The 27,795-nt window shown below is 35.1% G+C and overlaps 1 protein-coding gene across 2 annotated transcripts in view; it reads left to right on the top strand.

The window, feature by feature from the left end:
* Nucleotides 1-27,795, top strand: part of USP47 (ubiquitin specific peptidase 47) — a 113,165-nt gene that overhangs the window by 29,609 nt on the left and 55,761 nt on the right. The window contains exons 2-9 of one of the 2 annotated variants that reach the window (XM_047877054.1): nucleotides 5,061-5,120; nucleotides 10,781-10,984; nucleotides 14,271-14,384; nucleotides 15,851-15,989; nucleotides 20,998-21,094; nucleotides 22,833-22,978; nucleotides 23,527-23,606; nucleotides 26,146-26,295. In XM_047877054.1, coding sequence (XP_047733010.1) covers nucleotides 5,061-5,120; nucleotides 10,781-10,984; nucleotides 14,271-14,384; nucleotides 15,851-15,989; nucleotides 20,998-21,094; nucleotides 22,833-22,978; nucleotides 23,527-23,606; nucleotides 26,146-26,295 — 990 coding nt within the window. The remainder of the gene's footprint in view (nucleotides 1-5,060; nucleotides 5,121-10,780; nucleotides 10,985-14,270; nucleotides 14,385-15,850; nucleotides 15,990-20,997; nucleotides 21,095-22,832; nucleotides 22,979-23,526; nucleotides 23,607-26,145; nucleotides 26,296-27,795) is intronic. The other variant, XM_047877055.1, reaches the window with a different exon arrangement.

Consider the following 27,795-nt stretch of genomic DNA (forward strand, 5'->3'; position numbering starts at 1 on the left):
AGCTTAGCATCTGTCCCCATACGTTGCTAATACGATGTCATTGTATTCCTTATGCTGTGCTTTGATTTTCATGATTTACTCATTCCATAACTGGGAACCTGTATCTCCAACTCCCCTTCACCCATTTTGCCCACTCTCCCACCTCCTGTCCTCTGGCAACCATCAGTTTGTTCTCTGCATTTTTAGGTCTGATTCTGCTTTTTGCCTATTTATTTTTATTTTTATAAGATTCCACTTTGTCTTTCTTAGTCTGACTTATTTCATTTAGCATCATAGCCTCTAGGTTTATGCATGTTGTCTCAGATGGCATGATATCATCTTTATTTATTTATTTATTTATTTATTTATTTATTATAATGTTTTTATTTATTTTTGAGACAGAGACAGAGCATGAGCAGGGGAGGGGCAGGGAGAGAGGGAGACACAGAATCTCCAGGCTCTGAGCTGTCAGCACAGAGCCCGACATGGGGCTCGAACTCATGGACTGTGAGATCATGGCCTGAGCCGAAGTCAGACGCTCAACCGACTGAGCCACCCAGGCACCCCCGGTATCATCTTTATTTATCCAAAGAAAATAAAAACACTAATTTGAAAAGATATGTGCACTCCTATGATTCAAAAACGAAACATTTTTTAAAAATGTTTTTATGTTTGAGAGTGAGTGCAAGCGGGGGAGGGGCAGAGAGAGAAGGAGAGAGAGAATCCGAAGCAGGCTCTGCACTGTCAGTGCAAAGCCCGATGTGGGGCCCGAACCCATAAACTGTGAGATCATGACCTAAGCTCAAGTCAGACGTTCAGCTGACTGAGCCTCCTGGGTGCCTTGTGCACCCTTATGATTATTGCAGCATTATTTACAATAGCCAAGGTATAGAAGCAACCTAAATATCCGTCAGTAGGTCAATTGATAAGGAAGATGTGGGGGGTGTGTGTGTGTATGTGGGTATACACACATATGCAACCATAAAAAGGATGAAATATGACCTATTTTTGATAGTTTCTATTGTTATGTCTTCAAGTTTATTAATCTTTTATTCAATAGTACCTAATCTGTTAATCCTACCCATTATATATTTCATTTCAGATATTGTACTTTTCATCCCTAGAAATTTGAATTGGATCTTTTTTATATCTTCCATGTTTTTTCTTAACATACTCATCTATCTGTCTGTCTATTTATTTATTTATTTATTTATTTATTTATTGAAGATTTTATTTTAAGTAATCTGTATACCCCAGTGTGGGGCTTGAACTCACAACCTGTGATCAAGGGTCGCATGCTCTACCAGACTGAGCTAGCCAGTCTCCCTTCTTGAAATATAGAATATAATTGAAAACTTTTTACACTCTTGTCTCCTAATTCTATCATATGTATCGTTTCTGGGTTGGTTTTTCTCACTATGAGTCATAGTTTCCTGCTTCTTTACATGCCTATTTATGTTTGATTGCATGTCAGACATTGTGAATTATTCCTTGATGGGTACTGGGTATTTTTTATTCCCATAAATGTTTTTGAGCTTTGTTTTTGAATGCAGTTAATTTACTTGTTAACAGTTTGATATTTTTAAGGCTTGCTTTTAAGCCTAAGTCTGAGCCTAATTTGGTCCCACTACTGAGACAATATTCTTCTGAGTACTCTTATCTGATGCCTTGTGTATTATATTTTTTTCATTTTGGCTGGTGGGAACTGAAATGAGCGCCAGGGATACTTTACTGTGGTTTGTTCCCCTGCCTCAGCTATTTCTTCACATGCATATGCTGATGAGTATGGCTGAATACTCATGGAGGACCACTCTACAGATCTCTGGAGCTTGCTGTTTCCACAGCTTTCTTTTCTTCAGTATTCTGCCCTGTAAATTTTAGCCAGATTGGCGCCCTTGAACTCCCACCTCATCTATTCAACTCAGGGAAATTACTGGACTCTATCTCTATATATTTTGTGTAGGTTTTTAGTTGTTTAAGAAGGGGAAGGTAAATCCAGTCTACTATGTCATCTTGGTTCATAGTGGAAGTTTCTTGGAGATAGATAATAAACAAGTAAAATAATGCAAATACATCAAATGGCCAGAAGTACTTTGGGGAAGCCTGAAGCAAGGAAGGGAGATAGATGTCAACTATCAAGACAATTGTAATTTAAATTTTTTTTTTTCAACGTTTATTTATTTTTGGGACAGAGAGAGACAGAGCATGAACGGGGGAGGGGCAGAGAGAGAGGGAGACACGGAATCGGAAACAGGCTCCAGGCTCCGAGCCATCAGCCCAGAGCCTGACGCGGGGCTCGAACTCCCGGACCGCGAGATCGTGACCTGGCTGAAGCCGGACGCTTAACCGACTGCGCCACCCAGGCGCCCCAAGAGAATTGTAATTTTAAAAGGATAATGAGAAAGGAGCGCTTAGTCGGTTAAGTGTCAGTCAGACTCTTGATTTTGGCTCAGGTCATGATCTGGTTTGTGGACTCTGTGCTGACAGCATGGAGCCTGCTTGGGATTCTCTCTCACCCTGTCTGTCTGCCTTTACCCTGCTCTCTCTCTCTCTCTTCCTCAAAATAAAATATGAACAGAAAAAAATAAAAGGAAGATGAGAAAAAGACCAGATTGAGAAATTGACTATTCTGATTTTCTTTTGCTATATAACAGTCTGCCCCCAAACTTAGTGACTTTTGCTCATGGGTGTGCAGTTTAGGCAAGGCTGGGCTGGGACAGCTCATTTATGCTTTGCTAGGTATCAGCTGGGACAGCTGAAAGGCTGAGGACTGGAATCATCTGAATGCTGGTGTTCACATGTATGGTGGTTGATGCTGGTTGCCAGCTGGGATCTCATTTGGGCTGTGGCTAGAACATCTACACATGACCTTTCTATGTGGCTACTTGGCTCCCACACAGCATAGTGGCTGTGTTCCAAGGGCAACCATCTGAGAGAGAGAGAGAGCCAGGTGGAAGCCGTATTGCCCTTTCTACCCCAGCCTTGAAAGTCATGTTGGGTATTACAAGAAGTCACTAAGGCTGACCCATAATTAAGGGGACTGGAATTAGACTCCTGTTCTTGCTAGGAGACATGAATCTGTGGACATATTTTAAAGCCACCACAATTATATTTGCACAAAGGAAGTAAGGATGTCGAGAGGAAGAGCATTCCAGGTAGAATGGACAGAAATGCAAAGACTCTAAGGTTGGCAGGTACCTGATTGCTTAGATTTGTTTACGGTTGAGTTCCTGCTGTAAAATGGCAGCTCCCTGAGGACAAGGGCTTTGTTCCCTGCTGTTTTCTCAACACCTAGTGTTTGACAGATAGTTGCAGTTCTTATTTGTGGACGAGATAGCCTTTTGGCACCGTGTTTCAAAATCCTAAAAATTAGTACCTAACCTTTGATCTAGTAATTCTTTGGGCAGTTATCTTTAGGAAGAATAGTGTATACATAAGCAAAGCTGTAGTGAAAATTTGAAAGTGTCTAAATGCCCATTAGTAGCAGATCAGTTAAATAAATTATAGTTTTCTATATAATGGAACACTGTAGTTTTAAACTACATGTTTTGGCACAGAAAGATAATTGAATATTGAGGGACAAGGAACAGAATTAAAATAATAGTGTACAGAATGATCTTATTTGGTTAATAATTAGCAGTCAGAATGGAGAGGGATCTGATAGGATGTATATCAGAATGTTAATAATTGTTATAGGTGTTATTTTATTGGTTTATTTTTTAAATGTTATTTTTATGAGTGTGGGGTGGGGAGGGGCAGAGAAAGAGGGAGATAGAGGATACGAAGTGGGCTCTGCACTGACAGGAGAGAGCCAGATATAGGGCTCAAACTCACAGACCCTAAGATCATGACCTGAGCTGAAGCTGGATGCTTAACCCACTGAGCCACCCAGGCACCACTATAGGGGTTATTTTAGGGTTGCTCGTTAAAAAGGTTATTTACTGCTATTATAATAGAAATACATTTCTATTGTAAAAGCAAATAATGTAAAATGTTTTCATTGATGTGGAATAGTATCCAGGTTACTGTAATAAAAAGCACCTTTATATATTAATTAAAGAAGGTGGAGGAAAACAAGATTTGTACAGAAAAAAGTGTGAAATGGTGTAAAACCAAGATTTTTCAGGAAATTATCTCCTGATTATAGGTTATCTTTATTTTCTTTTGAATATTTCTGTTTCCTTAATTGGAAAAATAAGCTTCTCATAATAAGAAAAAGATTTATATTAAAAGAAAATAGCTACAGGTGGTAGTGATAAGCAGCTTTACTTTGAGAATATTTATCATGTTAAAAATCCAAATTTATAAACCACCTAAATCAGGGATCTCTAAGTTCCCCTTTAAAGTTTCTTTAATGGACTCAAAATATTATGTGACTTAGGAAGAGAAAGACAAATACTGTCTGATCTCACTTATGTGTGGAATCTAAAAGATAGAACTCCTGGAAGCAGATTGGTGGTTGCCAGAGGAAGAGGGTACAGAAAATAGGTGAAGGTGGTCAAAATGCACACACTTCCAGTTCTAAGATAAGTATTGGGGATGTTATGTACAGCATGGTGACTATAGTGAACAATACTGCACTGTATTTGAAAGTTGCTAAGAGAGTAGATCTTATAATTGTCATCACTAAGAGGAAAACAATGTGTGAAACAAATGTTAGCTAAAGTTAGTAATCATTTTGCAATATATACACATATCAGATCTTTATGTTGTATACTTTAAATTATTACAGTGTTGGATGTTAATTATATTTCAATAAAACTGGAAAAAATATGTGGCTTAGAATATTTGATTTACACTTAATTCTGGAGCTACCACTCTTTGTTAATGTGGTTGGTTTTCTTCCGTGCTAATATTAATCTTTACCACTATAGCACAGGTTTTCAGTAACCTTACAAGAGTAATTGAGCCCTAAAGTAAAAATTAGAAATGTAAATTATGAATAAAATCCTAGGTGGTATAATACTCTAATACAGATTTGATTGTAAAAATGTCTTTAGCTTAATTGTTGTAATTTCACTGTCTTACCTTTTTATTTTAAGGAAATAATTTGTAATTCATTTTGTTCTTATATACCATAGGATGTGTTTTGGAGATGCAGACAAAATATCTTTGATGAAATGAAGAAGAAATTTTTACAGGTAGACTGCTGATGTAATTGCTTTAGTATGATAATCAGCAGAACAAGTAACAGCATGTTGGTATTTTTATTTAATAACAAGGCATGTCTTAAGCTTTATGTTCGTTTGGCTTATTTTACTTCAACCTGATTTTAATAAGAAGAAAGTCACCTTAAATGAATATGCACCTTGTTTTTAACATGTGAGTCAGGGGGAAAACCTAAAAACTATGGAACCCTTTGTTTTGAGTTTCAGGTATGGTTGTTGTCTGTTTTTTATGCAGATATATTTCATTTTCTGAAATATTAGTAGTGCTGCATTGAATCATTTAATAACTTACAGAGTCAAAACCCAGAAATCTTACTTGAATAATTAAAACTATTACCTTCCTAACAGGCTGACTGCATTATAAACCTAAACTTTGCTGTGATGTTGCATCCCATTCTAACCTTTACTTAATGCCTCATTTTTCCTGGGTCCTTTAGCTCTAAAATTTTTTTTCTTCAACGTGCTTCCTTTAATCTCTAAATGGTCTGTGGCAAGAGACCGTTTAGGAAAAGATCATATAACATTGGAGTTTACTGGGTGGGGGCAGGGGGGATAGGATGGGGGAAGGTCGTAGAATGGAATGGATGGAGCATCTTAAAAATACAGTTTTTTAAATGTGAGTTAGGGCCCTCCATCATTGCTCCAGTAATTGTCACTTGTTAAAGTAAAAATGCGTATCTGAATGAGGCTGATAAATTTAATAAGTTTCAGTCAGCAAAAATATTCATTCCCTCAGTTCTCTTTTTTAATCTATGGCAGTATTCACTGTGGGTACCCAGAAGGGTAATGTGCTAAGGCCTGATTTCTTAGCTCATAGCAGCTCCTGTACCAAGAAGTAGGGAGAATGGACTTTGTGCGTGTGTAAGTTTACAACCATAATGTTATTCTTTGTAATAACATTGAAAAGAAGAAAGTCTTGAGAGAAAATGGGTTGATTATTAAATTTAGAGGTCAAGAGGTCCCTTTGTAATGTTTTAAAATTCTTTATATTAATTTTGTTTCTTAGAAAAATCTGCATCTTGGAAACTGAGTTTTGTTTGATATTAAGTTGTTTTCTACATGCTAATACATTCCAAATATATGCTATCAATTATACACCTTGCTTTTAAAATAAGGAACACCTAGGAAGTGTTTTTTAATGAAACAAAAATTATGGCGTTAATTTCAGAGAACTCAGATTTGAATTTAGAACTATTAGGAATGCCAAGAAAAGGAGATGCCCTGATTTAAGAAGTGAACATGCTGTCAGGCAGACTCTGAGATCCCTCAGACAGAACAATCTTGTGTCGACCTCTGCAGGATATCCCTAGCAGCGAGCTTATCTTTGGAAGAAAATACGTTTTCAGTATTTTTATCCCAATATTTATCTTTTGTAAATAAGACTGTGGTTTAAATTTGTTTTTTACTTTGTTTTTTCAAGAATTCTTTCTTCAGAGTATGTTAGGAAATCCAGCTTTGTTTCTGCAGTGAGCACAGATGGGCACAGACCAAATACTCTGTTAGCATGCACAGTCGTAATGTAACTGCTGTGGACTTTTCCCTTATTCTCACTAGTCTAATATTGCTATGAGTTGTCCATAAAATAAGTGGTTTTAATTTTATACTTTGTATCTTTTTTCTAACTGTCTAGATTTTCTGTGTAGAGAACTTTGTGCCCATCTCATAGCTCACCTAAGACACATGAAATATTTTCCCAAGTGGAACATGCTTTAGGCTTTTCTAAAGCTTTGCACTTGTTTTCTCTTATTCATCATAAAACTCTTTTAACTCAAAAACTGTGCTCTCTTTCCTAAATTATGATGTATCCTTAGATGCCTTACCTTAATGTTGCATTTAGTGTTTACATGGATACCTTCCCTGCTCTGGTATGCCAACACCACCATCACTACATCCTTTCCATCTAGTGCTTGCTGTGCTTCAATGTGTTTAAGTACATTTTTGTTGTCTAAGGCTGTAGAACAGCCTACCGCAAAACTTAGTGGCTTAAAACAACAACTAGTTTATTCACAATTCAGTGGGATGGGATCTGGGGCTCAGCTGGTCAGTTTCTCTGGTCTATGTAGCATCATCAGGGATCATTACTTGGCTGCGTTTAGCTGGGCTTTGGATGGCATGTCCAAGACGGCTTTTCTCCGTTATTAGGCACCCCAGTGCTCCTCTGATGTGGCCACGTGTTCTCTGTGTAGGGCTTCCTCATAGCATTGTGGTCCCAGGGTAAGTGGGATTTGTTGTTGTTGTTGTTGTTGTTCCAGGGGATGTTCCAGGAGGTGCAAAAGCAGAAGCTGCTAATTTTTTTTAAGGTCCTACCTTAAATCACACAGTGTCACTTCTGTCACATTCTGTTGGTCCTAGATAGTCACAAGGCCAGTTCAGATTCATGGGAAGGGGAAAAAGATAATGAGTGGCAAAGAATCTAGCCGTTTTTCATTTACCTCAAGGTAATGCTTTTTCCTTTGGGTGTAAATGGGCTCAATCAGGGGCAGAGCTCCAAAGAAAACAAGAATGGTAGCTACCCTATTTTCCTAATTCCAAGATACACCTTTTTACATTTAAATGTTTTTGGAAATCTGCATGTTTAATATAACAATGTAGAGGTTTTTTTTTTTTTCTTAAAAAACTGTTATAAAGTTATTGTTACACTTTTATTGATGATATCTGAGAATTGAGAAATGATTTTTTTTTTTTCTTACCAGGTCTCAGATTGGGGGGATGTAAGGGGAGCGATTAGTGTTGGCAATAGTGTTATGAAAAATTTACATGTAGTCTATGGATGATAGCCATATGTTAGATTAAATTAGAAATAACAGGCCAGAAGGCAGAGTCTGAAGTAATAAGATTTTTAAGTGGCTAGCTTAGAGCCTTAAAGAATAGCAGAGATTTTTGTTTCACTTATTCTAGAATTGAATTCAAGAGTAAGGTGTAGTTAGCTCAGAAATTCTGCTTATAGGAATTTTAAGGAAATAGAAAAGCACACAGTTATATGTAGATGTTCATCACAGAATTATTACTAAAATGTAATGAAGTCTAACCTAAGAGTGAGTAACAAAGAACTGATAGAACAAATTATTATTAATCCATGTAATAAAATACTATCAACTGTTAAAAATGGTAAGTTAGAAAAAGTTTGACATGGAAAGATTACATGATACATTTATTAGTAAAGAAAGAAATTACAAAACAGCATACATATTCTAACCCAGTGTATGTGTTTTTAAGTGTGCATATGTATGTGGGCAAATATATTTGGAAGGATATACTCCAAAATGTTATCTGTGTGTTATGGGGTTACAGATGATTTTTACTTTTTTCTTTATACTCTTCCTATTAAAAAAAATGAGCAAAGTTATTTTTATACAGTTCACAGAAAAGAAAGCCATTGTCCTTAAAAAGAATAAAAGGCACACATGAGATTAAATTTTGTGTTTACTGTAGTACATTAGTCTTCAGATGAGATTCCTTTGGGGATAATTTCTCCACATTTTTTAGTGGAAAGGGAGGAGGAGTGGAGTGGAAAGAGAGTGCCTATACCTTATGCTCACATATTTAGGGGAAGAGGCAGGAACAGCTAAGGTCTGGCCATATGATGTTGCCGTGTTATTCTTGTGTATACTATTATGCTAACACTTTGGATTTCTGAATTCTTTGGTAGGGTCATCTTCTAGGACCATCAATTCTAGTCTGTCTGAGGTTTTAAAATCTGGCCCCATGGTATTTTATAGTTGGAAAACTTGAATCTACTTCTGAAGTATATTGTTTGAAACTATGAAAGTGGATCTTTTATATTTGAAAGTTATTTTGAATTGTTAATTCTTTTACTGTAAACTAGAGTTTAAAAAGGCCCACTTTATGTTCCTCAGTTTGGGATTAAAAGGTGTGAAGCAATCATTACATGTGTTAATATGACACCTTATGTTTGTAGAGGAAGGCTTTTTCCCCCCTTTCTGAGAATCATATTATTAATGCTCTTTTTTGTTATCCTGTGTATTTTATAGAAATGTATTTTCCTTTTTTCATTTTTAAATGAATTATTATTTTATAATTAAATATTTTGAATTGCCTAAATATGCTAGCCAATGTGTAAAATAGTCTATTTAAAATAGATGACTACTTTAAACATTATACTTATTTTATAGAAATTTATTTTTGTTCTAAACTACTTGGATTAACCTTAATTTAAATAATCTCTTGCAAACCCAAAACTGTATATACCAGAAACAAATTATAATCGTATTGCTCCACCAAACAAACAGATAAACCTTGTGGCTATCCTGTCTTCAGTACTATTCAGTAATTCAATAATTATTGTTTAAAAATGGGTAATATAGAAGTAACAAAAGGTTGGAGTTGATATTGTTGTAAAAGAGAAAGAAAGAAAGAAATGATTGTATACATAACCAGTTGTAGAGTTCATATTTCTGTAAAGCCTGTTATGGGGATGGTGAGACTTACCCAGTTAAATGACTGCTGCACTTGATTTTGAGGGGAAGCAAGAGATTTGCATAATCAGATTTGCATGTTAAAATACTATTCTGGATTGAAGGAAGATAAGATTAGAAAAAGTTAAACCTCTCATGAAGCTATTGCCATAATCTTGGTATAAGATTTTGATTGCTGCAGACAGGAATAAAGAGAAAGGAGGATGGCTCAAGAGATATTCAGAAGGTAGAATTGACGGAAGTTTGGTGATTTTGTGAGGTGAAGAAGAGGGAAGAGATGAGGAAGATGCTCAGAACTCTAGTTTCAGCAGCAGGTAGATGATGGTGCCATTCACTGAGTTTGGCATTATAGGAGAAGGAGAGAAAGAACTTCTTACATTAAAGTATCTGATGCAGCCTACTACCCCCGTGGAAAGAAAAAGAAAAGCAGTGTCCTTCAACAGCTTGAGAGGGAGGGCAGAGCTCCTTGGAGAATGTCTCCTTTGAAAACTTTTTGTCTTGATAATTACTGAGTTATGTACTGGATGCAAAAGCAGGAAGAAAAATTTGTGACCCTAACTTCCTTCTACATTGGTAATTGAAAAATTTCCCCCCCCTTGCTTTTCTTTACCTGCCTCTGCTGGCTGATCTGTTTACATAAGCTTGTCAGTTCCCAACACATTGATAAATGGGGCTTTTGGACATCTGGTGTACAGATGCAGTAACACAAAGATCAGGATGCCTGGTTGCCTGTGCCCCCTAGTTAGGGATTTTCCAATTTTAGACAATTCACACTTATTTCTACACAGTTCCCTTTCTGTTTCTTCAGGAAACCCAGAAATGCTAGATTCAACTGTGCTAATGACACATTTTTAAGGATCATATTTTATTATTTTCAAATGAAAATTGCTCAAGTATACTGACTTCACACCTTGTTGACCATTGATTTACAGCCTTAAAAAGGCAAAAGCAAATATCCACAAGAATGACTGTTGATTCTTAAATATACCCTAGTTTTTCCAAAACAAACACATAAGGTGCTTTATATGTCTGACATATCCATTACAGTGGATTTCAGACATAACAAAACAGTAATACTAGCTTAGAGAAAATAATATTTTGTGGGATATGTTTACATTTAATCATAGAAAATATGGCTAATTATAATTGTTTTGTTTTTCTTTAAAGATAAACAATGTTTGTTTGTTTTAATTTCAGATAGAAAATGCTGCTGAAGAACCTAGAGTTTTATGTATAATACAAGATACTACTAATTCAAAGACAGTGAATGAACGGATCACTTTAAATTTGCCAGCTTCTACTCCACTCAGGAAGCTCTTTGAAGATGTGGCCAACAAAGTAGGCTACATAAATGGAACCTTTGATTTAGTGTGGGGAAATGGAATCAATACTGCTGATATGGTAAAGCCCTAGACTTAAAGCATGTTCTCTTAAGCTGCTAATAATACTGTAATTATTGTTATTGTTATTAATGAGTATATTAAATCCTGAACCTTTTTTAATATCATAAGCAAAACTGTAATAAGTAATTTAAGAGCCCATGTGCAGCTCAATGATTGGATCCCTCTTCGTCCTTTTGCCTTCATTCTGGATTTAACATTTGCTTGTCCTAAAGTTTGCAGAATGACATCAGTTTTTAATTCATTCATGTAAAAGGACTATCATATTGTGTCAACTATAAAAAATTTTCCAACATTTACTGCATGGAATATTACTCATTTTTTTAAGTGAAAAAAACAGGATATGGGACCATGTGTATTTTATCTAATTTTTGGAAAAGAAGAGAAAAATGTATGTATAAAGGAAAAGGAAAGGAAGGATATACACCCATGTTAACAGAGATTATGTACCATATACAGTGGTAGGCACCTGATAGAAGCTTGGTGTTACTGTGACTTTTGCTTCAGAGATCTCACAGTGCTGTTGTAGAAATAGATGTATTGCCAAATAATTACACTAACGTGTTTGAAGTAATCTATTGTAAGTTTGTTCTGAGTGCAAAGAGGAGGCATTGATCACTTTTGCATGTGAGAGACCATTTTAGTTGGATCTTATCTGCACTATCAGAATAATATTGGAAATGGTATAACTGCTCACCAATTAAAACTCGGGTTCCCTAAGCTAAGCAAGCTTGTAAACGAGCTACAGTGGGTCCTTTAAGACTTTGTAAACTAATTTGTTTTCTTAACACAAATTTCCATGCTTTTCCATCTGCATGTTTTTGCTTACATCACCTCTTTCTGTCTGTGTGATTGCTATTCTTAAGTTCTCTAGGGAAATACCTCTGATGGGAAATGAAATTGAATGTGTTATCTCTGTCATATTTAGAGAGCAGAGTTTTAATTGGGTCCATAGGTGAATCAAAGATGTTTGATGTTGCTTGATTTGCCCTTAAAATCCATGGTATTTTGCTTTCTATTCCATAATCTATTTGCATTTTTAAAATATAGAGCTAATGTTTTAAAGTAACCAACTTTTCCCTCTGAAATTGATCAGTAAAATTGGTAGTCCAACAAGATATACAAAGAGAAGTAATATTTAATCTGAAACTCTGAATGCTCTGTTATATCACCACGTAACTTCTAATGTTGCCTCTTTTTAAAGGATAGTTCTATACCATCATGTGTGTCTCCCCAAGTCTTATGTACCTTTCACTTTTAAGAAACCTTACATGATGTTTCCTCATGCCACCTTATAAGTAATCTTTCTCTAAACCCTGGTTATACTTCCTCTTCTGCTATACCACTTATCAGAGCCTTCTTTTTATTGTTATTCATTTGTATCTTTCCATGTGGTAGAATGTGTATGTTTTAGTGGCTGGGACCTCATAGTAATAATTTTGCATCTTCCATAGATAGTCTCCCTAGGCACTCTAAAAATGTGTGTTAAATTAGCACCTACATGGGGCGCCTGGGTGGCTCAGTCGGTTAAGCATCCGACTTCGGCTCAGGTCATGATCTCACGGTTTGTGGGTTCGAGCCCCGCATCAGGCTTTGTGCTGACAGCTCAGAGCCTGGAGCCTGCCTCCGATTCTGTGTCTCCCTGTCTCTCTGCCCCTCCCCGCTCGTGCTCTGTCTCTGTCTCAAAAATAAATAAACATTAAAAAAAAAAAATTAAATTAGCACCTACACTATGTTTAAATAGCTCTATGTCAGGATTACCTTCTTCTCTTTGTGTGGCTATGACTGACTTCAAGTACTTCTGTATTTTTGTTTGCTTACCGTACATTTCTGAAAGCATACTCTTTGCACTGCTTATGTATACTTATGTGAAAACCTAACCCACATAGCTACTCACCACCTCATACACACAGATTTGTTGAGGTAAAACCTCCTGTGTATTCCAGCTATATTATCTGATCTCTTATCAGAGAACGTAGAGGACCCAAACATACCTTTCCTCCTTCCATGTGGCTTCTCTTAGCTTCCGATTTTCTATGTCCCATATTGCTCATGGATTTCTAGATGTGAGCCTGTTAAGAGAGACCATATAAGTTTGTTATTTTATGTACTTAACACTTATTTTGAACTTACTATGTGCTTAGTATCATTCTGTTATGAGGCTCTATACAGAAAATCTCATTTAGTCCTTAACAACCACTCTGTGAGGTAGGTGCTATTACAGCCTCATATTATAGGTAAAGAAGTGGAGTCATGGGGAAATGGAGGTAACTTGCTCAGAGTCACACATATAGCAAGTGGCAGCATCTTTTATAGGTAGGTTTTGTATTTTTATCCTTAATACCTATACTTTTATATAATGTAAGTTCCTAAGAAAGGCATTTCCATAAAATAAGTTTTTCTAAGGAGGCATTCCTCATGTCATGGAAACATTAAAAACATCTTTTAATATAACAAAATAGTTTTAAAACAAAAAGAATGGGGTGTTCATTTCATCTCTTATTTTTCTCAACAATGGACTAGTGTGTGGGTGAGTCCCTACTGTAGACTTGGAGCACACAGAGCTCCATCTGTCGTCCACCAACCAGAGTGTATCAGAATGAAATTGCCCTATCAGATAAAAGAGTTAGGTAAAGATTACAGATCTTAGATGTTTAATTTTCAAAAGAGTAATCACTTCTGTCCTCCTGGAATCCTCTGGATCCTGGCAATGAACTTGAAATAGGTTATCATTTACTAGGACAGGTTGTTCCTTAAGGAGTCTTTCTGAAAGTGCCCATGTTGGTATATTACATAATTATTTTGGTTAGGTTGCTTAGTGTGTTGCTTATCTGGGAATTCTCATATTCATATATCAAAACATGTTTTTACAGTTATTAGTTATATAAAATTATCTTTAGCGAGTCTTCATAAAAATGTGTTACATACTATATTGCAGACTTTTTAGAGAGCATAGAAACACAGATGTTTATAATTCTTTTTTTTGCACAATACTTAATATTACTTCTTAACCTTACCTTTTTTCTCTCCAGTTTTTTTAAATGTTGGGAAATGTGAACATCTGGGATACCTGTCAGTATATGTACTGTCACTGGGCTTAGCCACCCTAATATATGAGAAAATGAGTTAATTCCAAGTCTAGATTAACAGAATTTACCAGAATCTTCACTTTAAAAAACAGTGTTTGAGCACAAGGATTGTGGATGTGTTCATTTACATATTACTTGTTTTATTTTATTATAATTAATGTTCCTCATAATCTGAGATATTTTATTTTACGCCCATAGGCTCCACTGGACCATACCAGTGACAAGTCTCTTCTTGATGCTAATTTTGAGCCAGGAAAGAAGAACTTTCTGCATTTGACAGATAAAGATGGTGAACAGCCTCAAATACTGCTGGTAAACTATTTAGAAAGCCCCATATTCGTATTTTTTGTGGACTGTCACTGTTGAGAAGCAGGATTCCAAAGGAAGGAGAAGAGATATGATTTGTAATTTATATATAATAAATTATTTGTCTATTTTATGTTGGTTTGTTATAAGTGTATATGTTAATAGGGTAACAGTGGACGTCCAAAGCACTGTTGTGTGTGTATATAGTCCGTTGCTGCACTGGGAACAGAGGTTGCCATCTTCAAGGCTACCACCATGACAGGGTTGGGGTGGATCTAGGATAAAATAGAATACCACAGAGATCTTCTCCTCTGTTTCAGTGGCCTTTCCTTTGGTTAAGTATTTGCATAGTTGCTGTAAGTCCTTGGCAGTTACGCCTAGATTTTTCTGTATTTTGGGGTAGGGACAGACCCACAGAATTCTCTACTCTGACATTTTTTGCTATCACTCTCCCCCCTTCTTTTTGGAATAGCTAGTTTGTAAGTTATGTGCTTTATTTCTTTTCTTTTAGTATTTGCCTTTCCTGTGTGGTCCGGTGGTCTTAGAGGTCATCTAATCCAGTAACTCCCAATTTGAGGGGCATTCCTAAAAAAAATTGAGAAAACCTGGTCTGATTTACCTTGTTGTTTTACTGACTCAGGAAAGTAAGGCTCACAGAGTTTATGGACTTTTTTTTTAGAACACTTCTCTTCAATGAAACTTCACTCAAGAAAAGTTCTCTTTGATGCTTTTCATGTAGAAGTCTATTGTGAATTAGAATACCTGTCTGGATAGTAGACAGTAGTTAAACAGAGCATCCATACTGAAGCAATACTAGAATATGCTCTATCCCGTCAGTTACTTTTATGATATCTCGAGAAGATTTTGATTTGTCTGAATGACATTGAAATATAAATTAGCTATTAATTTAGGGAGCTCTAGATCCACAGTTTGGGAATTCATGTTTTAAAATGCATAGTAATTGCTCTTCAGCTCCGTCTTAACTGCTTATGCTAAGTATATATCCCTGAATCCTTTTTCACATCTTTCTCATTAATAGGAAGTTTCTTACTGGAGACAGTAGGAAACGATCCATTTTATCCAACACTTTTTAAGTATGCCCTATCTGCCAGGTCTACTTGGCAAGGATGATGTAAAAATGAATGATACACTCTTGTCATCAAAAGAGTTCACAGTGGAACTTTATCCTTCTCTCATAAACAAAATTTGAAAAAGAATTAGGAAAGTTACAAAAGTAAGAACTTTGAAAGGAGACCAGAGCATCTCTCCAACATGTTTTACATTGGGTGTCTTTTGAGCCTTCCTGTAGGAAATGGTGAGGGTGTACATTCCTTTGAATGTCTTGGTGGTAACTGTAAGGCCTCATGTTTTTTCATTGCCTCAGCAATTAGTGTGGTTTTTGTTTGTTTTTTTTTCCCCATTGTTTGAGCAACATGTGCCACTCAGTAAATATTGGTTGTGCTGCGTTTTAGGAGGATTCCAGTGCCGGGGATGATAGTGTCCATGACCGATTTATAGGTCCACTTCCAAGAGAAGGTTCTGTGGGCTCTACCAGTGATTATGTCAGCCAAAACTACTCCTATTCATCTATCTTGAATAAATCAGAAACTGGTAAGATTTTTTAATTTTGGTGAGGGTGGTTGTATTTTTATAAAATCATACTGTGTTAGACCCAGAGTAATCTTGGAGATCTCAGGCTTAATCCTCTCATTTTATGAATTAGAGAACTGAGACCCAAAGCAAGGTTACTAGGTAGCATAGATAAAATTAGAGCCATATGTGGTTTCCTTTTCTCTCAACTTCATGTTGGTTTTACTATATTGTTATTGCCACTCTTTAGTAATAAAGTAAAAAATATTGAGTGTTGTATTTTGAAGGAAGACTTTTCTTTTTGATAGTTTTCTATTTTGAATTTTATCTTAAATTCTGAAGCTGACTTTCTTTGGAAAGGAATGTTTCCGTTATATCATTTTGGATCAGAGTAGACTATGGGGGATACTTCTGTTTTTAAAAATTTTTTTTTAACGTTTATTTATTTTTGAGACAGAGAGACAGAGCATGAACAGGGGAGGGTCAGAGAGAGGGAGACACAGAATCTGAAACAGGCTCCAGGCTCTGACCTGTCAGCACAGAGCTTGACGCGGGGCTCGAACTCACGGACCCAGAGATCATGACCTGAGCCGAAGTCGGCCGCTTAACCGACTGAGCCACCCAGGCGCCCCAAGGGATACTTCTGTTTTGAAGCAGATGGGCTAGGCTTATTTTATTAGACCTACTGTGTCACCTTGTAGTTTAATCAAATTGTATGTTTGAAATTAATCATGTAATTTTAAAATTCCTGTTAACTCTTTTCTGAACATTATAAAGATTTTTGAATTTTTTCAGTTTTCTCAGTATATATAAGATTGGTTAATTGCCTAAATATAATCTGGGTACTTTTACATAACATTTTATCCTACAACAAACCTTTGCGATAGATAGTATTATTTATGTTAAAAGAAATGGAAGCTGGGCTTCCAAGAAGTCTTTGATTGCACAGCTGGTAATGCTAGGTGTGACTTCAGAACTTTTACTCTTAAAACTTCAAAACAGGGGCGCCTGGGTGGCTCAGTTGGTTAAACGTCCGACTTCAGCTCAGGTCATGATCTCACAGTCTGTGAGTTTGAGTCCCGCATCAGGCTCTGTGCTGACAGCTCAGAGCCTGGAGCCTGCTTCAGATTCTGTGTCTCCCTTTCTCTCTCTGCCCCTCCCCCTGCTCATGCTCTGTCTCTCTCTGTCTCAAAAATAAAATTAAAAAAAAAAAAAACTTCAAAACAGAGATGATTTTAAATATTATATGAAATACATAGTATAAGAATAAAATTATAGCATTACATTGCAAATTGTGTTCTAATGTGATCTGTAATCTTCTATTTTGCTATATTTTGTAATTAAAATGTAGAATAATTTCCTTATAGCTGATCATTTGTACAGGCTTAATCGTGTATTTTTTTCTGGAAATACCAGTAAAAGATGGTTGTATTTGGTGTTTAGGATCATTTGTATCCATAGAACTTTTCGCAGTCATGTACCAGGAATCAAAGAATGCAAAATTATCTTCTGTTTCAGATAATTGGAGGTAATAAAGCTATTTATCATTACACTGTCTAGAGTAGTGATTTTCAGATTTTTATTTCTTTAAAAATCATTTGGGGATACTTGTTAAAAATGTAGGTTCCAGGGCATTACTCCCCAGAATACTGGTTGGATAAATTGCATTTTGTTTTAAATAAGCACCCTAGATTATTCTGAGATAGTTGGAATACTTTGAGAAAGTTCCAGATTTAACAAATTAGGATTCTTGGAATATTTGCTTTGTATTCTTACAACCAACTTAGTCCTTTAATAGGAGTATTTACAGAACTCCTGCCTTGTGCTGTATATTCTATGGCTCTATGATGCCCATAAATTCCTAGAGAGTAACTTACACGTTAAAAAAAAAAGTTCTTTCTTTGTGCAAGTGTAATACATGTTCATTGTCCTACTTTAAAATGAAGAAAGTGAAAATCACAGTACTACTAGCAGAAACTACTTATAGTGATTTTGCTTATTTCTGTTGCAAATGGGGGTATCAGGTTACGAGCATTTTTTGATTTGTATGTATTTTTTCCTTAATACTATATGGTAAGCATTTAAAAACAGTATTCCATGGTATAGTTTAGATATTTAAGCTAATTATTACTGATGTTATGATGAACATTCTTGTACATAAGTTTTTATTTTTATCTCTGATTATTCCCTTAGGGTAAATTCTCAGAAATTGAATTACTATGTTGAAATTTAATTTAAAAAATTTTAGAGGCCTTTGATCTACATTGTCATGTAATGGTAGCCTTCATTTCCAATTATTGTTTCTCACACACCTCTACTCCCTTCCTTTTCCCTACCTTTACATTTTCCCTCTAGTGTTCTAGAGGTACTGCCTTTCTGAGTTAAAATAGTCTATAAGCATCTAAAGGAGTTGTGGTTCAAAAATAATTTTGTTATTGAAATTTCATTTTCCTTAAATTATTGTAAATCTTGGTACCATGTACCAAATGTTTTTATTGGAAGATGCTGTCATGATTTTGACTCAAGACTCTAGGAACACATTTCCTCCATAATGCAAGAGGTTTGGAGATTTGGTGTATTCTTTCCTGTCTCCCCTGCCTACCAACTTTCCCGTAGCCAGCCACTGTTTTTGACAGGAGGTGGTAGGGGTGGACAGGGATGGGGTATTGTGTGTATGAACATTAAGGGGCAAGGAGTGGATTGAAGGCTAATGAGGACTTGCAGATGATTAGAAACTTTGTAACTAGGGTGCTTCCATTATCTGAATCCATGATAACTGTCCTTGGCCGGCTTCTTTAAGAATTCTTTTATTTTATCAGCTCCAGGAGTTGGCCTGTTACATCCTACTTCATTTGGCCTATTTGATGCCTACCTTGTTACCTGCCAGTTCTGTTCAGGATTTTTTTCTTCATGTGCCCCTCACAGAATGGCATGTTTTCATCTTTTCCCTTACTAGCTCACACTTACAGTATTGATTCACAGCTATTTCAGATATAGGACCCACATGGTAACAGTTGTCATTTAAGTTTGTTGATTTAGACAGTGCTTAATGACAAGATTTCTGTTATTCAGTAACACTTTTATTAGTATCACTGAAATCTTCATAGTTTTGGAAAATAGTGCCTTTATGTGAGACACTGCATTCTTTGCAAAATATGGTGCTAAATCAGGTACAAAGGACCATAGGTTTTTCTGTATGATTTTTATTGCTAATGACAAAATAAAGAGTGATGGCAATAATTAAGTGCTGTTACTCCTTCCTTTAAACCCTCTTCTCCTACCACCCCTTTTTTAAGCCCAGGGAAGGGAAACAAGGTCACATATAAATGATACATGATTGGTCTATAGGTACACAAAGGACTGTAGTAGTAGTCATCTTCACTGTTGAGGGATTGGGGGAAGGAGATGGAAAAGAAGGGAAATTCCAGGCAGCCTCAGCCGGGAAAAGTAGAACAACCTGGTCTCATGGCCAAAGCACTGTCTTCCCCACTGTTTGTGGGGAAGAATCTGTTTATAATAACTGAGAATGAAATAATGCTTCATTATGAATAATCAGGCTACATATCCTATAGACTTGTGTTATTTGTAAGTCATATGCACTTTCCCCTTAAGTTCACCTGCTTCTGTGTTAAGTAGTAGGATAAAGAGATAAATCAGATTTGATCCCTCCCTTCACAGTCTGATGGGGAAGACATACAAGCAAATAGGTCATTACTGGACAGTGAGCTGAAGCCTCTGATATGGATTAAAGACAGGCTGCTATGAGAACAGCTCAGGTGGGGGGTGGTTAGGAATTGAAGCAGTTTATAATTCTATAACAATGTAGAATAGAATATATAAACACAGTATTCTTAAATATGAAAGGCATTAGAAATCAAAACTTGAACCGTAGTCCAGAGTAGCTACTCGATATCTTCTTAGAACCATGCAGATAATGTGGAGTCTATTCCTCTTTTCCACAATTGACCAAGGCTTAGCATGCATATTTGTCACATTTGTTTGTCCTTTCATCATTTTTGGCAATATAGTTATCCACAAAGCCTACCATTTCTCAAGACATTTTGATAATTGGGAAGCTGAAAAAGTGTTTTAAAAGGCTTCAGTGAACACCTTCAGCATCTACTGAGAAAAGATTGAAGGTTTTTTGTTTTTTTGAAACACCCAAGTCATTTAGTATTAAGTGGGAGTGAGTAAGCTTAATTATTAAGCAAAGTGTTTACCACATTCTCCTCACATAATGAGGTAAACTAAAATGATGAGACTGATTTTTTTGTGTATGTGTATCTCATAAACTGGGCTTGAAGTCTACTTCAAAAGAGACATTCCAGAAATGTTCTCAACAGTGGTAGCCATGTCCAATCAGATTTATAAAGCTGAATAATTCTAATCATTCACTTAAATTTTAAGTTCCTATATGCTTCTCCTTTTTTCCCCTCCTCCCTTCCCCCCTCCCTCTCTCTATTCTTCCCTACTTTTGACTTCTCTTTTTACTTTATAGTTACTCTTGCAGAGTGTGCTGATGTATAGAATCTCATACTTCATGGACTTGTTAAAATAGAGGAAGTCACTCCGAGTTTTTATATAATGAATTTATCTCCTATGTTATTAATTCTTGGCATGAATTGGTTTATAGGGCCTGATAGCAAGAGATAGCTGGTTCAGTTCAGTTTTCCTATTTTGGGTGTGTGATCATTAAAGTAAATTTGGGGAACAAAGGTTATTTTTATGTCAGTTAAACATACCTATATTGAAGTATTCCTCTTTAAATTTTATTAAATGCTAGATAATACCCATGCATATCTCTGGACATTAAACAAGATATCCTCACTTGTTCTGCGAAGCAAGGTTTTTACATAGAGCACATTTTAGAAAAAGTCTTTCTTAGGTGCTATTGAAAAATTAAAATAATTTCCAATTTAGTAACCGTAGTCTCTCAGTTTTCACTGTGCATTCAATTCTTATTAAGCTTTCATTTTGTTATTTTTAATGTAAATGCTGATTTATGTGTATTTGTGTTTTCTTTTTAAAGGATATGTGGGATTAGTAAACCAAGCAATGACTTGCTACTTGAACAGCCTTTTGCAGACACTTTTTATGACTCCTGAATTTAGGAATGCATTATATAAGTGAGTATTCAAAAAGATTTTATAAATAAAATTGATTTAAGAATGAAAGTATAGGTTTTAACTAATAAAATCTAATTTACCTTCTTACACTTATTTGTAAAGTTTGGGGCATTTCTCACTTCATAAAGACACACCTTGAATAGTTAAGAAAAAGATCTTTTGAGAGACTGGCATATGAAAAATTTGTGCAGAGAGAGAACCAGAAATGTAGACTAGCAAAGGATAAAATTAATAAGATTTACATTTGGGATAAGCTTACTTTATTTAAGCTTCCCTCACTTATAGCTTTAACATCTTTATTTTTTTTTAAGTTTATTTATTTATTGATTTTGAGAGAGAGTGAGACCAAGCAGGGGAGGGGCAGAGAGAGAAGGAGAGAAAGAATCCCAAGCAGCTTTCAGTGCAGAGCCTGACTTGGGGCTCAATCCCACGAACTGTTGAGATCATGTCCTGAGCCGAAATCAAGAGTTGGACGCTTAACAGACTGAGTCACCCAGGTTCCCCTAGCTTTAACATCTTTATAAAGAATTGTTGTCTGCTTTTTGAGATAATCCGAATATGTAAACCATATTCTCCTTTCTTTTCACTTCTCAGTTTAAGAAACAAAGATATCTTTTTAAACTTACAAACTTTGTTTCTAATTAAAATATAATGTTGGGGGTGTGTGTGTGTGTGTGTGTGTGTGTGTGTGTGTGTGTGTATGTTTATAAAAGGCAGTATATACACTAGGTATTTTAAAATGCTCTCTGAAAGAAATTCCATATTTAAATAAACTCTAAAAGTCATACAATTATTTTTGTGAGTATCTAATAATACATTTACTATGCCCTTGTTTTGTATATTTTCTTTAAGGTATACATAACTTATTTTTTAAGACATTTCAAAGTACAAATTAACTGATTTTTCCTTTTTTTGTGCTATTCTTGTACAGTATCCTTGAAATTATTGCAGATATATATTTAAAGTATTCTTAGAACTTTTAATATTGATTGTGTTGCTCAGACAGCACTATATTTACATTCATATGTAAGCTCATCATCTAAGTTTACTTGTGGAAATGGACATTGTAATGAATCCCTCTGTACCCATCACCCAGCTTTGGATTTTATCAACTCATGACCAGTCTTTTTTATGGAAAACTTTCCATTCTGATTATTTGGAAGCACACCCCCATCACATCATCTGTAAATTATCTCTCGGGTCAGTGCAGAGGTTTTCCTGATTGCCTCATAATTTTTTTTAAACAATCTGTTCAAATCGGGATCCAAACAAGAGCCGTACAGTAAAACTGTTATGAGTCTTAATCTATTTTAATCCCCTTCCATATTTTTTCTCCTTACAGTTAATTTTTGAAAAGATATATATTGAAAACTGATGTCATTTTTCCTGTACTTTTCCACAGTTTGGATTTTGCTAGTTGAACGCCATAGTGTCATTTAATATTGTTCTGTTCCCTGTATGAATTAATAATAAGGACAAGAGTCTTGATCAGATTCAAGTTCTGTGGTTACTTTTAGATGAGCTTTGCCTTTCATTTGTGTTGCCTTCTTAGGCCTTTTTTTTGTTCAAGTCTAAATTTCTTCTGAATTTATGAATTAGAGAAAGGCTACTATTTTGTTGGATAATAATAGCTTCAGTTAATATTCAAAGGTCTTGCATTATATGATGTTAACATTAATGATGTTTTAAGAATATAAAAATATTTTATAACTAATTTTCAAATATTTTATTTCAATAGATGGGAATTTGAAGAATCTGAAGAAGATCCAGTGACAAGTATCCCATATCAACTTCAGAGGCTTTTTGTTTTGTTACAAACCAGCAAAAAGAGAGCAATTGAAACCACAGACGTTACAAGGAGCTTTGGATGGGATAGTAGTGAGGGTACTAATTCTCTTGTAATGATAAGTGTTTCTAGTATTCAAAGGAATTCTGGGAGACAGTATTATAAATAATATGTATTAACAGTTAATTAACTTTACCATAAACCTTTTCATTGCTTTTTGCTGGGACTTAGAAATAACTTGTTTTTAAAATTTAAGTTCTCAGGGTAAATTTTTGAACAATTAAATTTTCTTGTAAAGTAAGTTTGATTAAATTTTACTTTTATGTACTTAAATGAAAACTTTTAAAGTTTATTGTCCTAGATTTTTCTTAATATATTTCTTAACTCTACAGTAAAACATAACAAAAATAGCAAATATCATAGCACCATAAAGCGTGTGTTACTTATAAAATACTAAGATCTCTTGATTCTTTTCCTTGTGATTACTTTTTCATCACTATAATGTATAGTTTGTGTTCTTTGTTTAATTTAGAATTATTTTGTGTAGACTTTTCCATGTTCTTGACAGTTTGCTTTTAAACAGAAAATTGATGTTTTGTTATGCTAAATGTGTTGCTGTTTTTAATTAAATTTTATCTTAAAATAGCTTGGCAGCAGCATGATGTACAAGAACTGTGCAGAGTCATGTTTGATGCTTTGGAACAGAAATGGAAACAAACAGAGCAGGTAATTCATCTTGGGTTGAGGGGAATGTCTTATAATAAATCATTCATAAGTGACTTTTATTCTATTGAAATGTTTTAAAACTTTGGGAATAGTCCAGTTGTTAAAGTACTGAATGGGGAATTGAAAGTACTAGGTTCTCACTTGGACATTAACTGAGTCATACAGATTCTCATTAAACCACCTTAGACCTCAGTTTCCTCCTCTTTAAAATAAGGAAGTTGGGTTTTGTGATCTAGATGATCTCTTTTTAACTAAAAACTGTGTAATTCGTGTGTGTGTGTGTGTGTGTGTGTGTTGGGGATGATTTTTGAACAGTATTTTCAGATATTTACTAAGTAAACTGTATAATCTATAGCAGATTAAGTATATTGATTATTACCTTCATTTGACCAAAGAGTTATGCTTTGACATTTAGGATTCCTGTTAATCTGTGACTCTATTTTTCTTCCAATGGAAAAAGAACATGTTAGAGGTGGTGAGAGCATTAGATATATCACTGTAACATGAAGAGTTAGGTTGAACTGGGTGGGTGGGGCTCAAAACTCAGTAAGGAAGAAGGTTTATACTGGCTCTAATGACTGGGGATCACAGGGATAAAAAAGGGATACTAATCTGGAAGATAGCCCGGAGGGTCTGCCCTCTGATTAGAATTATTATGATGGTTTGGGCCAGAGTTTTTCAAACTGGAAGTTGTGATCCTTTCGTGTGTTATGAAATCATTTCAGTTAATAAACATCAGCAGTTAAAAAAATGGAATAGTATAGACAAATATAAGAGAACATCACTAAAGTAATGATAAATATTATTTTGTGCAAATTTTGTTACAGTTAGATGTACTGGATTGTGATCTAAATTATTCTCTTACTGTGGGTTGTTACCAAAACTAATTGAAAAACACTGGTTTGAACCATTTAGAAATGCCCTCCCTGATGTAGAAAACATAATCAAATATGACTGGGGCACATGAATGAAGAAGGCTTCGTTATATAAATGGTATTAGTATAGGCAATGATGTTGGGTCCTAATTTAATGCTAATGTAAGTCCTAGATATTTGAAGAGAGATAAATTTATGGAAGAGGTAGGCTAATACAATTTCTTTTCTATTCTTAAGAGATATTGAAAAAATTTTAAGTTTACATAGTGATCTAGTTTCTCTACATAGTCCTATTGTATTTTAGTAACTTTATGTAAATGGTATTAGGGGCAGTTTCTTCTTCATAGGTCTGAAGTTATTCTTCCCCTTATTGTGTCTCTCTGTGGGTCAACAATTCCATTAAGATCAGCTGAGGCAATCCTGCGGCGTTCCCAAATTTTGGTATAAGAATTTTGAAGCAAGACATTCACATGGAGGGTCCTTACTTAGCGAGTTAACTAACTGCCTTTTTTTTTGGGCCAGAAGAACCCCATTTGGCTAAATTTGGGGATTTAGTGAGAGATCCATTCTTTTAAATGAGGATATTTTGACGGAGATGGAGTTGAAGATTTTTTTCTTAACTTTTATACATTAAAAAAATTGCAGTATAATGTTTCCCCTCAGAATTGTCTTATGTTTAGTATTGAAAGTTAAAGTTTTGGGGCGCCTGGGTGGCGCAGTCGGTTAAGCGTCCGACTTCAGCCAGGTCACGATCTTGCGGTCCGTGAGTTCGAGCCCCGCATCGGGGTCTGGGCTGATGGCTCAGAGCCTGGAGCCTGCTTCCGATTCTGTGTCTCCCTCTCTCTCTGCCCCTCCCCTGTTCATGCTCTGTCTCTCTCTGTCCCAAAAATAAATAAACGTTGAAAAAAAAATTTAAAAAAAAAAAAAAAAAAAAGAAAGTTAAAGTTTTATTTGCACCTTGAGCTGGAAGATACGAGTTTAGAAATCAGAATATATTCTTGTGAGAGTGGTGTCATGCAGGTATAAAGCCGTAAAAATAGCTGGTTATTTAGCTATGTAAGTATTAACATGCCTAAAATGATAGATGTATTCTCATCCTAATGAAAAGATAATATGAGGCTTAATAGTATGATAAATTGGTAACTGATTTCAACAAAACATATTTTAGTAGTGGAGTTTTTAGTGATAAGAGAAGTGAACTAGTTAATTTTTGTGCATTGATTCTTAAATTAGTGTTAATCTACTTTTATTGATTTTTAGTTGATTTGTGTCAAAACTTCATTTTTTATAGACTTGTAGATAAATTTTTTAAAAATTTCTTTAATGTTTATTTATTTTTAAGAGAGAGAGAATGGGGGAGGCGCAGCGAGAGGGAGACACAGAATCCGAAGCAGGCTCCAGGCTCTGAGCTGTCAGCACAGAGCCCGACTCGGGGATTGAACTCACAGACTGCGAGATCATGACCTGAGCTGAAGTCGGACTTCTTAACCGACTGAGCCACCCAGGCGCCCCTAGACTTTTAGATAAATCTTAAAGCTTTCCACAACTTCAGCAATAAAGAATGAATATCCTTCGAAATTTATTTTTAAAAGCAGGTATTATTGTGTTTTTGTGTATTTTAAAAATGAATTTTAAGGAATACTTTTTAATGTTTTTATTTTTAGGCTGATCTTATAAATGAACTATATCAAGGCAAGCTGAAGGACTACGTGAGATGTCTGGAATGTGGTTATGAGGGCTGGAGAATCGACACATATCTTGATATTCCATTGGTCATCCGGCCTTATGGGTCCAGTCAAGCATTTGCTAGTGTGGTGTGTACCTTTCAGCTGACTGGTTGTGTATCCATACACAGAATACATAATAGCACAGTGGTATAATCTATTGTGAGGTAAGTATCATCCTAGATACACCTTCTTGGGTTGTTAGTAATTCCTGCTCTTAAACTAGCAAGATCTAGAAGATTTTTGACCCTTCAGTGAGTCCTAATAGTGCATGTATAAAAAGGAAAGTGAATGCAAACGTATGGCCTCATGGTTTAGTATTTTATTCTTTCTTATAGATGACTAGATTATCTCACTTTATCTTTTTCCCCTATAAATAGTCTATTTTATAAACGCTGTTTTGTGACCATTTTTTTGTATCAGAAAGTACTTTTTGTTTTGTGTGCCTATTTCCATATATTTTTTAAAATTGGGAAAAAAACCTCTGGTTTTTATGATAGAGGCCACATTTTTTAAAGGAAACATCCCTATTCTTTAATTTAAAATCATGCATTGTAGAAGCACAGTAATTTGAAGAATCAGATGTAAATTGATTGATTAAAATTAGCTTAATTATTTATATACTGAGAATCCACTTGGGAGCTTATCTAAGATTTTCTCATTTTTATCTATATCTTAATTGCTTTTTGATAATTTTATTATTGTATTTTATTGTATTTACTTACACAAAAGGAGAGCCATGGAAAGGAGTTTAAGTTGATTTTTAAAATTAGAATGTCCAGAAACATTTATTCTGAATCTATTAGGAGCCAGGGGAGACTTTCAGAGTCATCTTGTTTTGGGCCTTACTTATGTTGTTATCAAGCTGATGGTGGTTTGTAGCTAAAAATCAGTGTTTTTAAAGCTACTCCATACTTTTATCCTCTAAAATAGTGTGTCTAGTATGATTTGTTCCTCTAGCCTCAAGGACAATTATTTCCCTTTGCTTTTTTCTCCTACTTTCATATGGCTATCAAGAAATTATAAGAAGTTATGGAATCAGTCCATGGAAATCCAAAGTAGAAGACCTTTTCTGAATAGTGTAAGATTAAGTCTTCTTTCCTGCACTGTGTTTCAGCCCCTTTCCTGAATAGATTTGAGAAATTTTGTTAATAGTGCCCTTTGTAAATTGCCATTCTAGGTATAGAAGATTGGCCTTGGTGTAAGTGGCTAGTTTTGTTTTTCATTTTTGTTTTGTTTTGATTTTTGATTTTTATTTTTTTAGTTTAAGGTAGAAGTGTCATATTGAAAAATTCTTGTCTTTTAATACTTATTTCCTAATCGTTTTTAATATTGGCACTTTAGCAGAATATACTAGGGAAATATTTGGTAGTCTCAGGTGATAAAGACAATTTTTTCTGCGTTGCTTTGGTTATGAAAGTATTTTTTATGAAAGATTTTTCACATAAATGTTCAGTTTAGTTTTTTTACATATTAATTGAATGTTGAGGAAGCTGGTGCTGTTTGTTTTGTTATATTGGCATATATTTGAGTATTCAGCAAGTATAATTGCTTAGCTAAATCTTTTTGTCATTATTTTTTCACCTGCTG

This window comes from Prionailurus viverrinus, chromosome D1 (genome assembly GCF_022837055.1).
Source record: "Prionailurus viverrinus isolate Anna chromosome D1, UM_Priviv_1.0, whole genome shotgun sequence".
Classification (NCBI taxonomy): domain Eukaryota; kingdom Metazoa; phylum Chordata; class Mammalia; order Carnivora; family Felidae; genus Prionailurus; species Prionailurus viverrinus.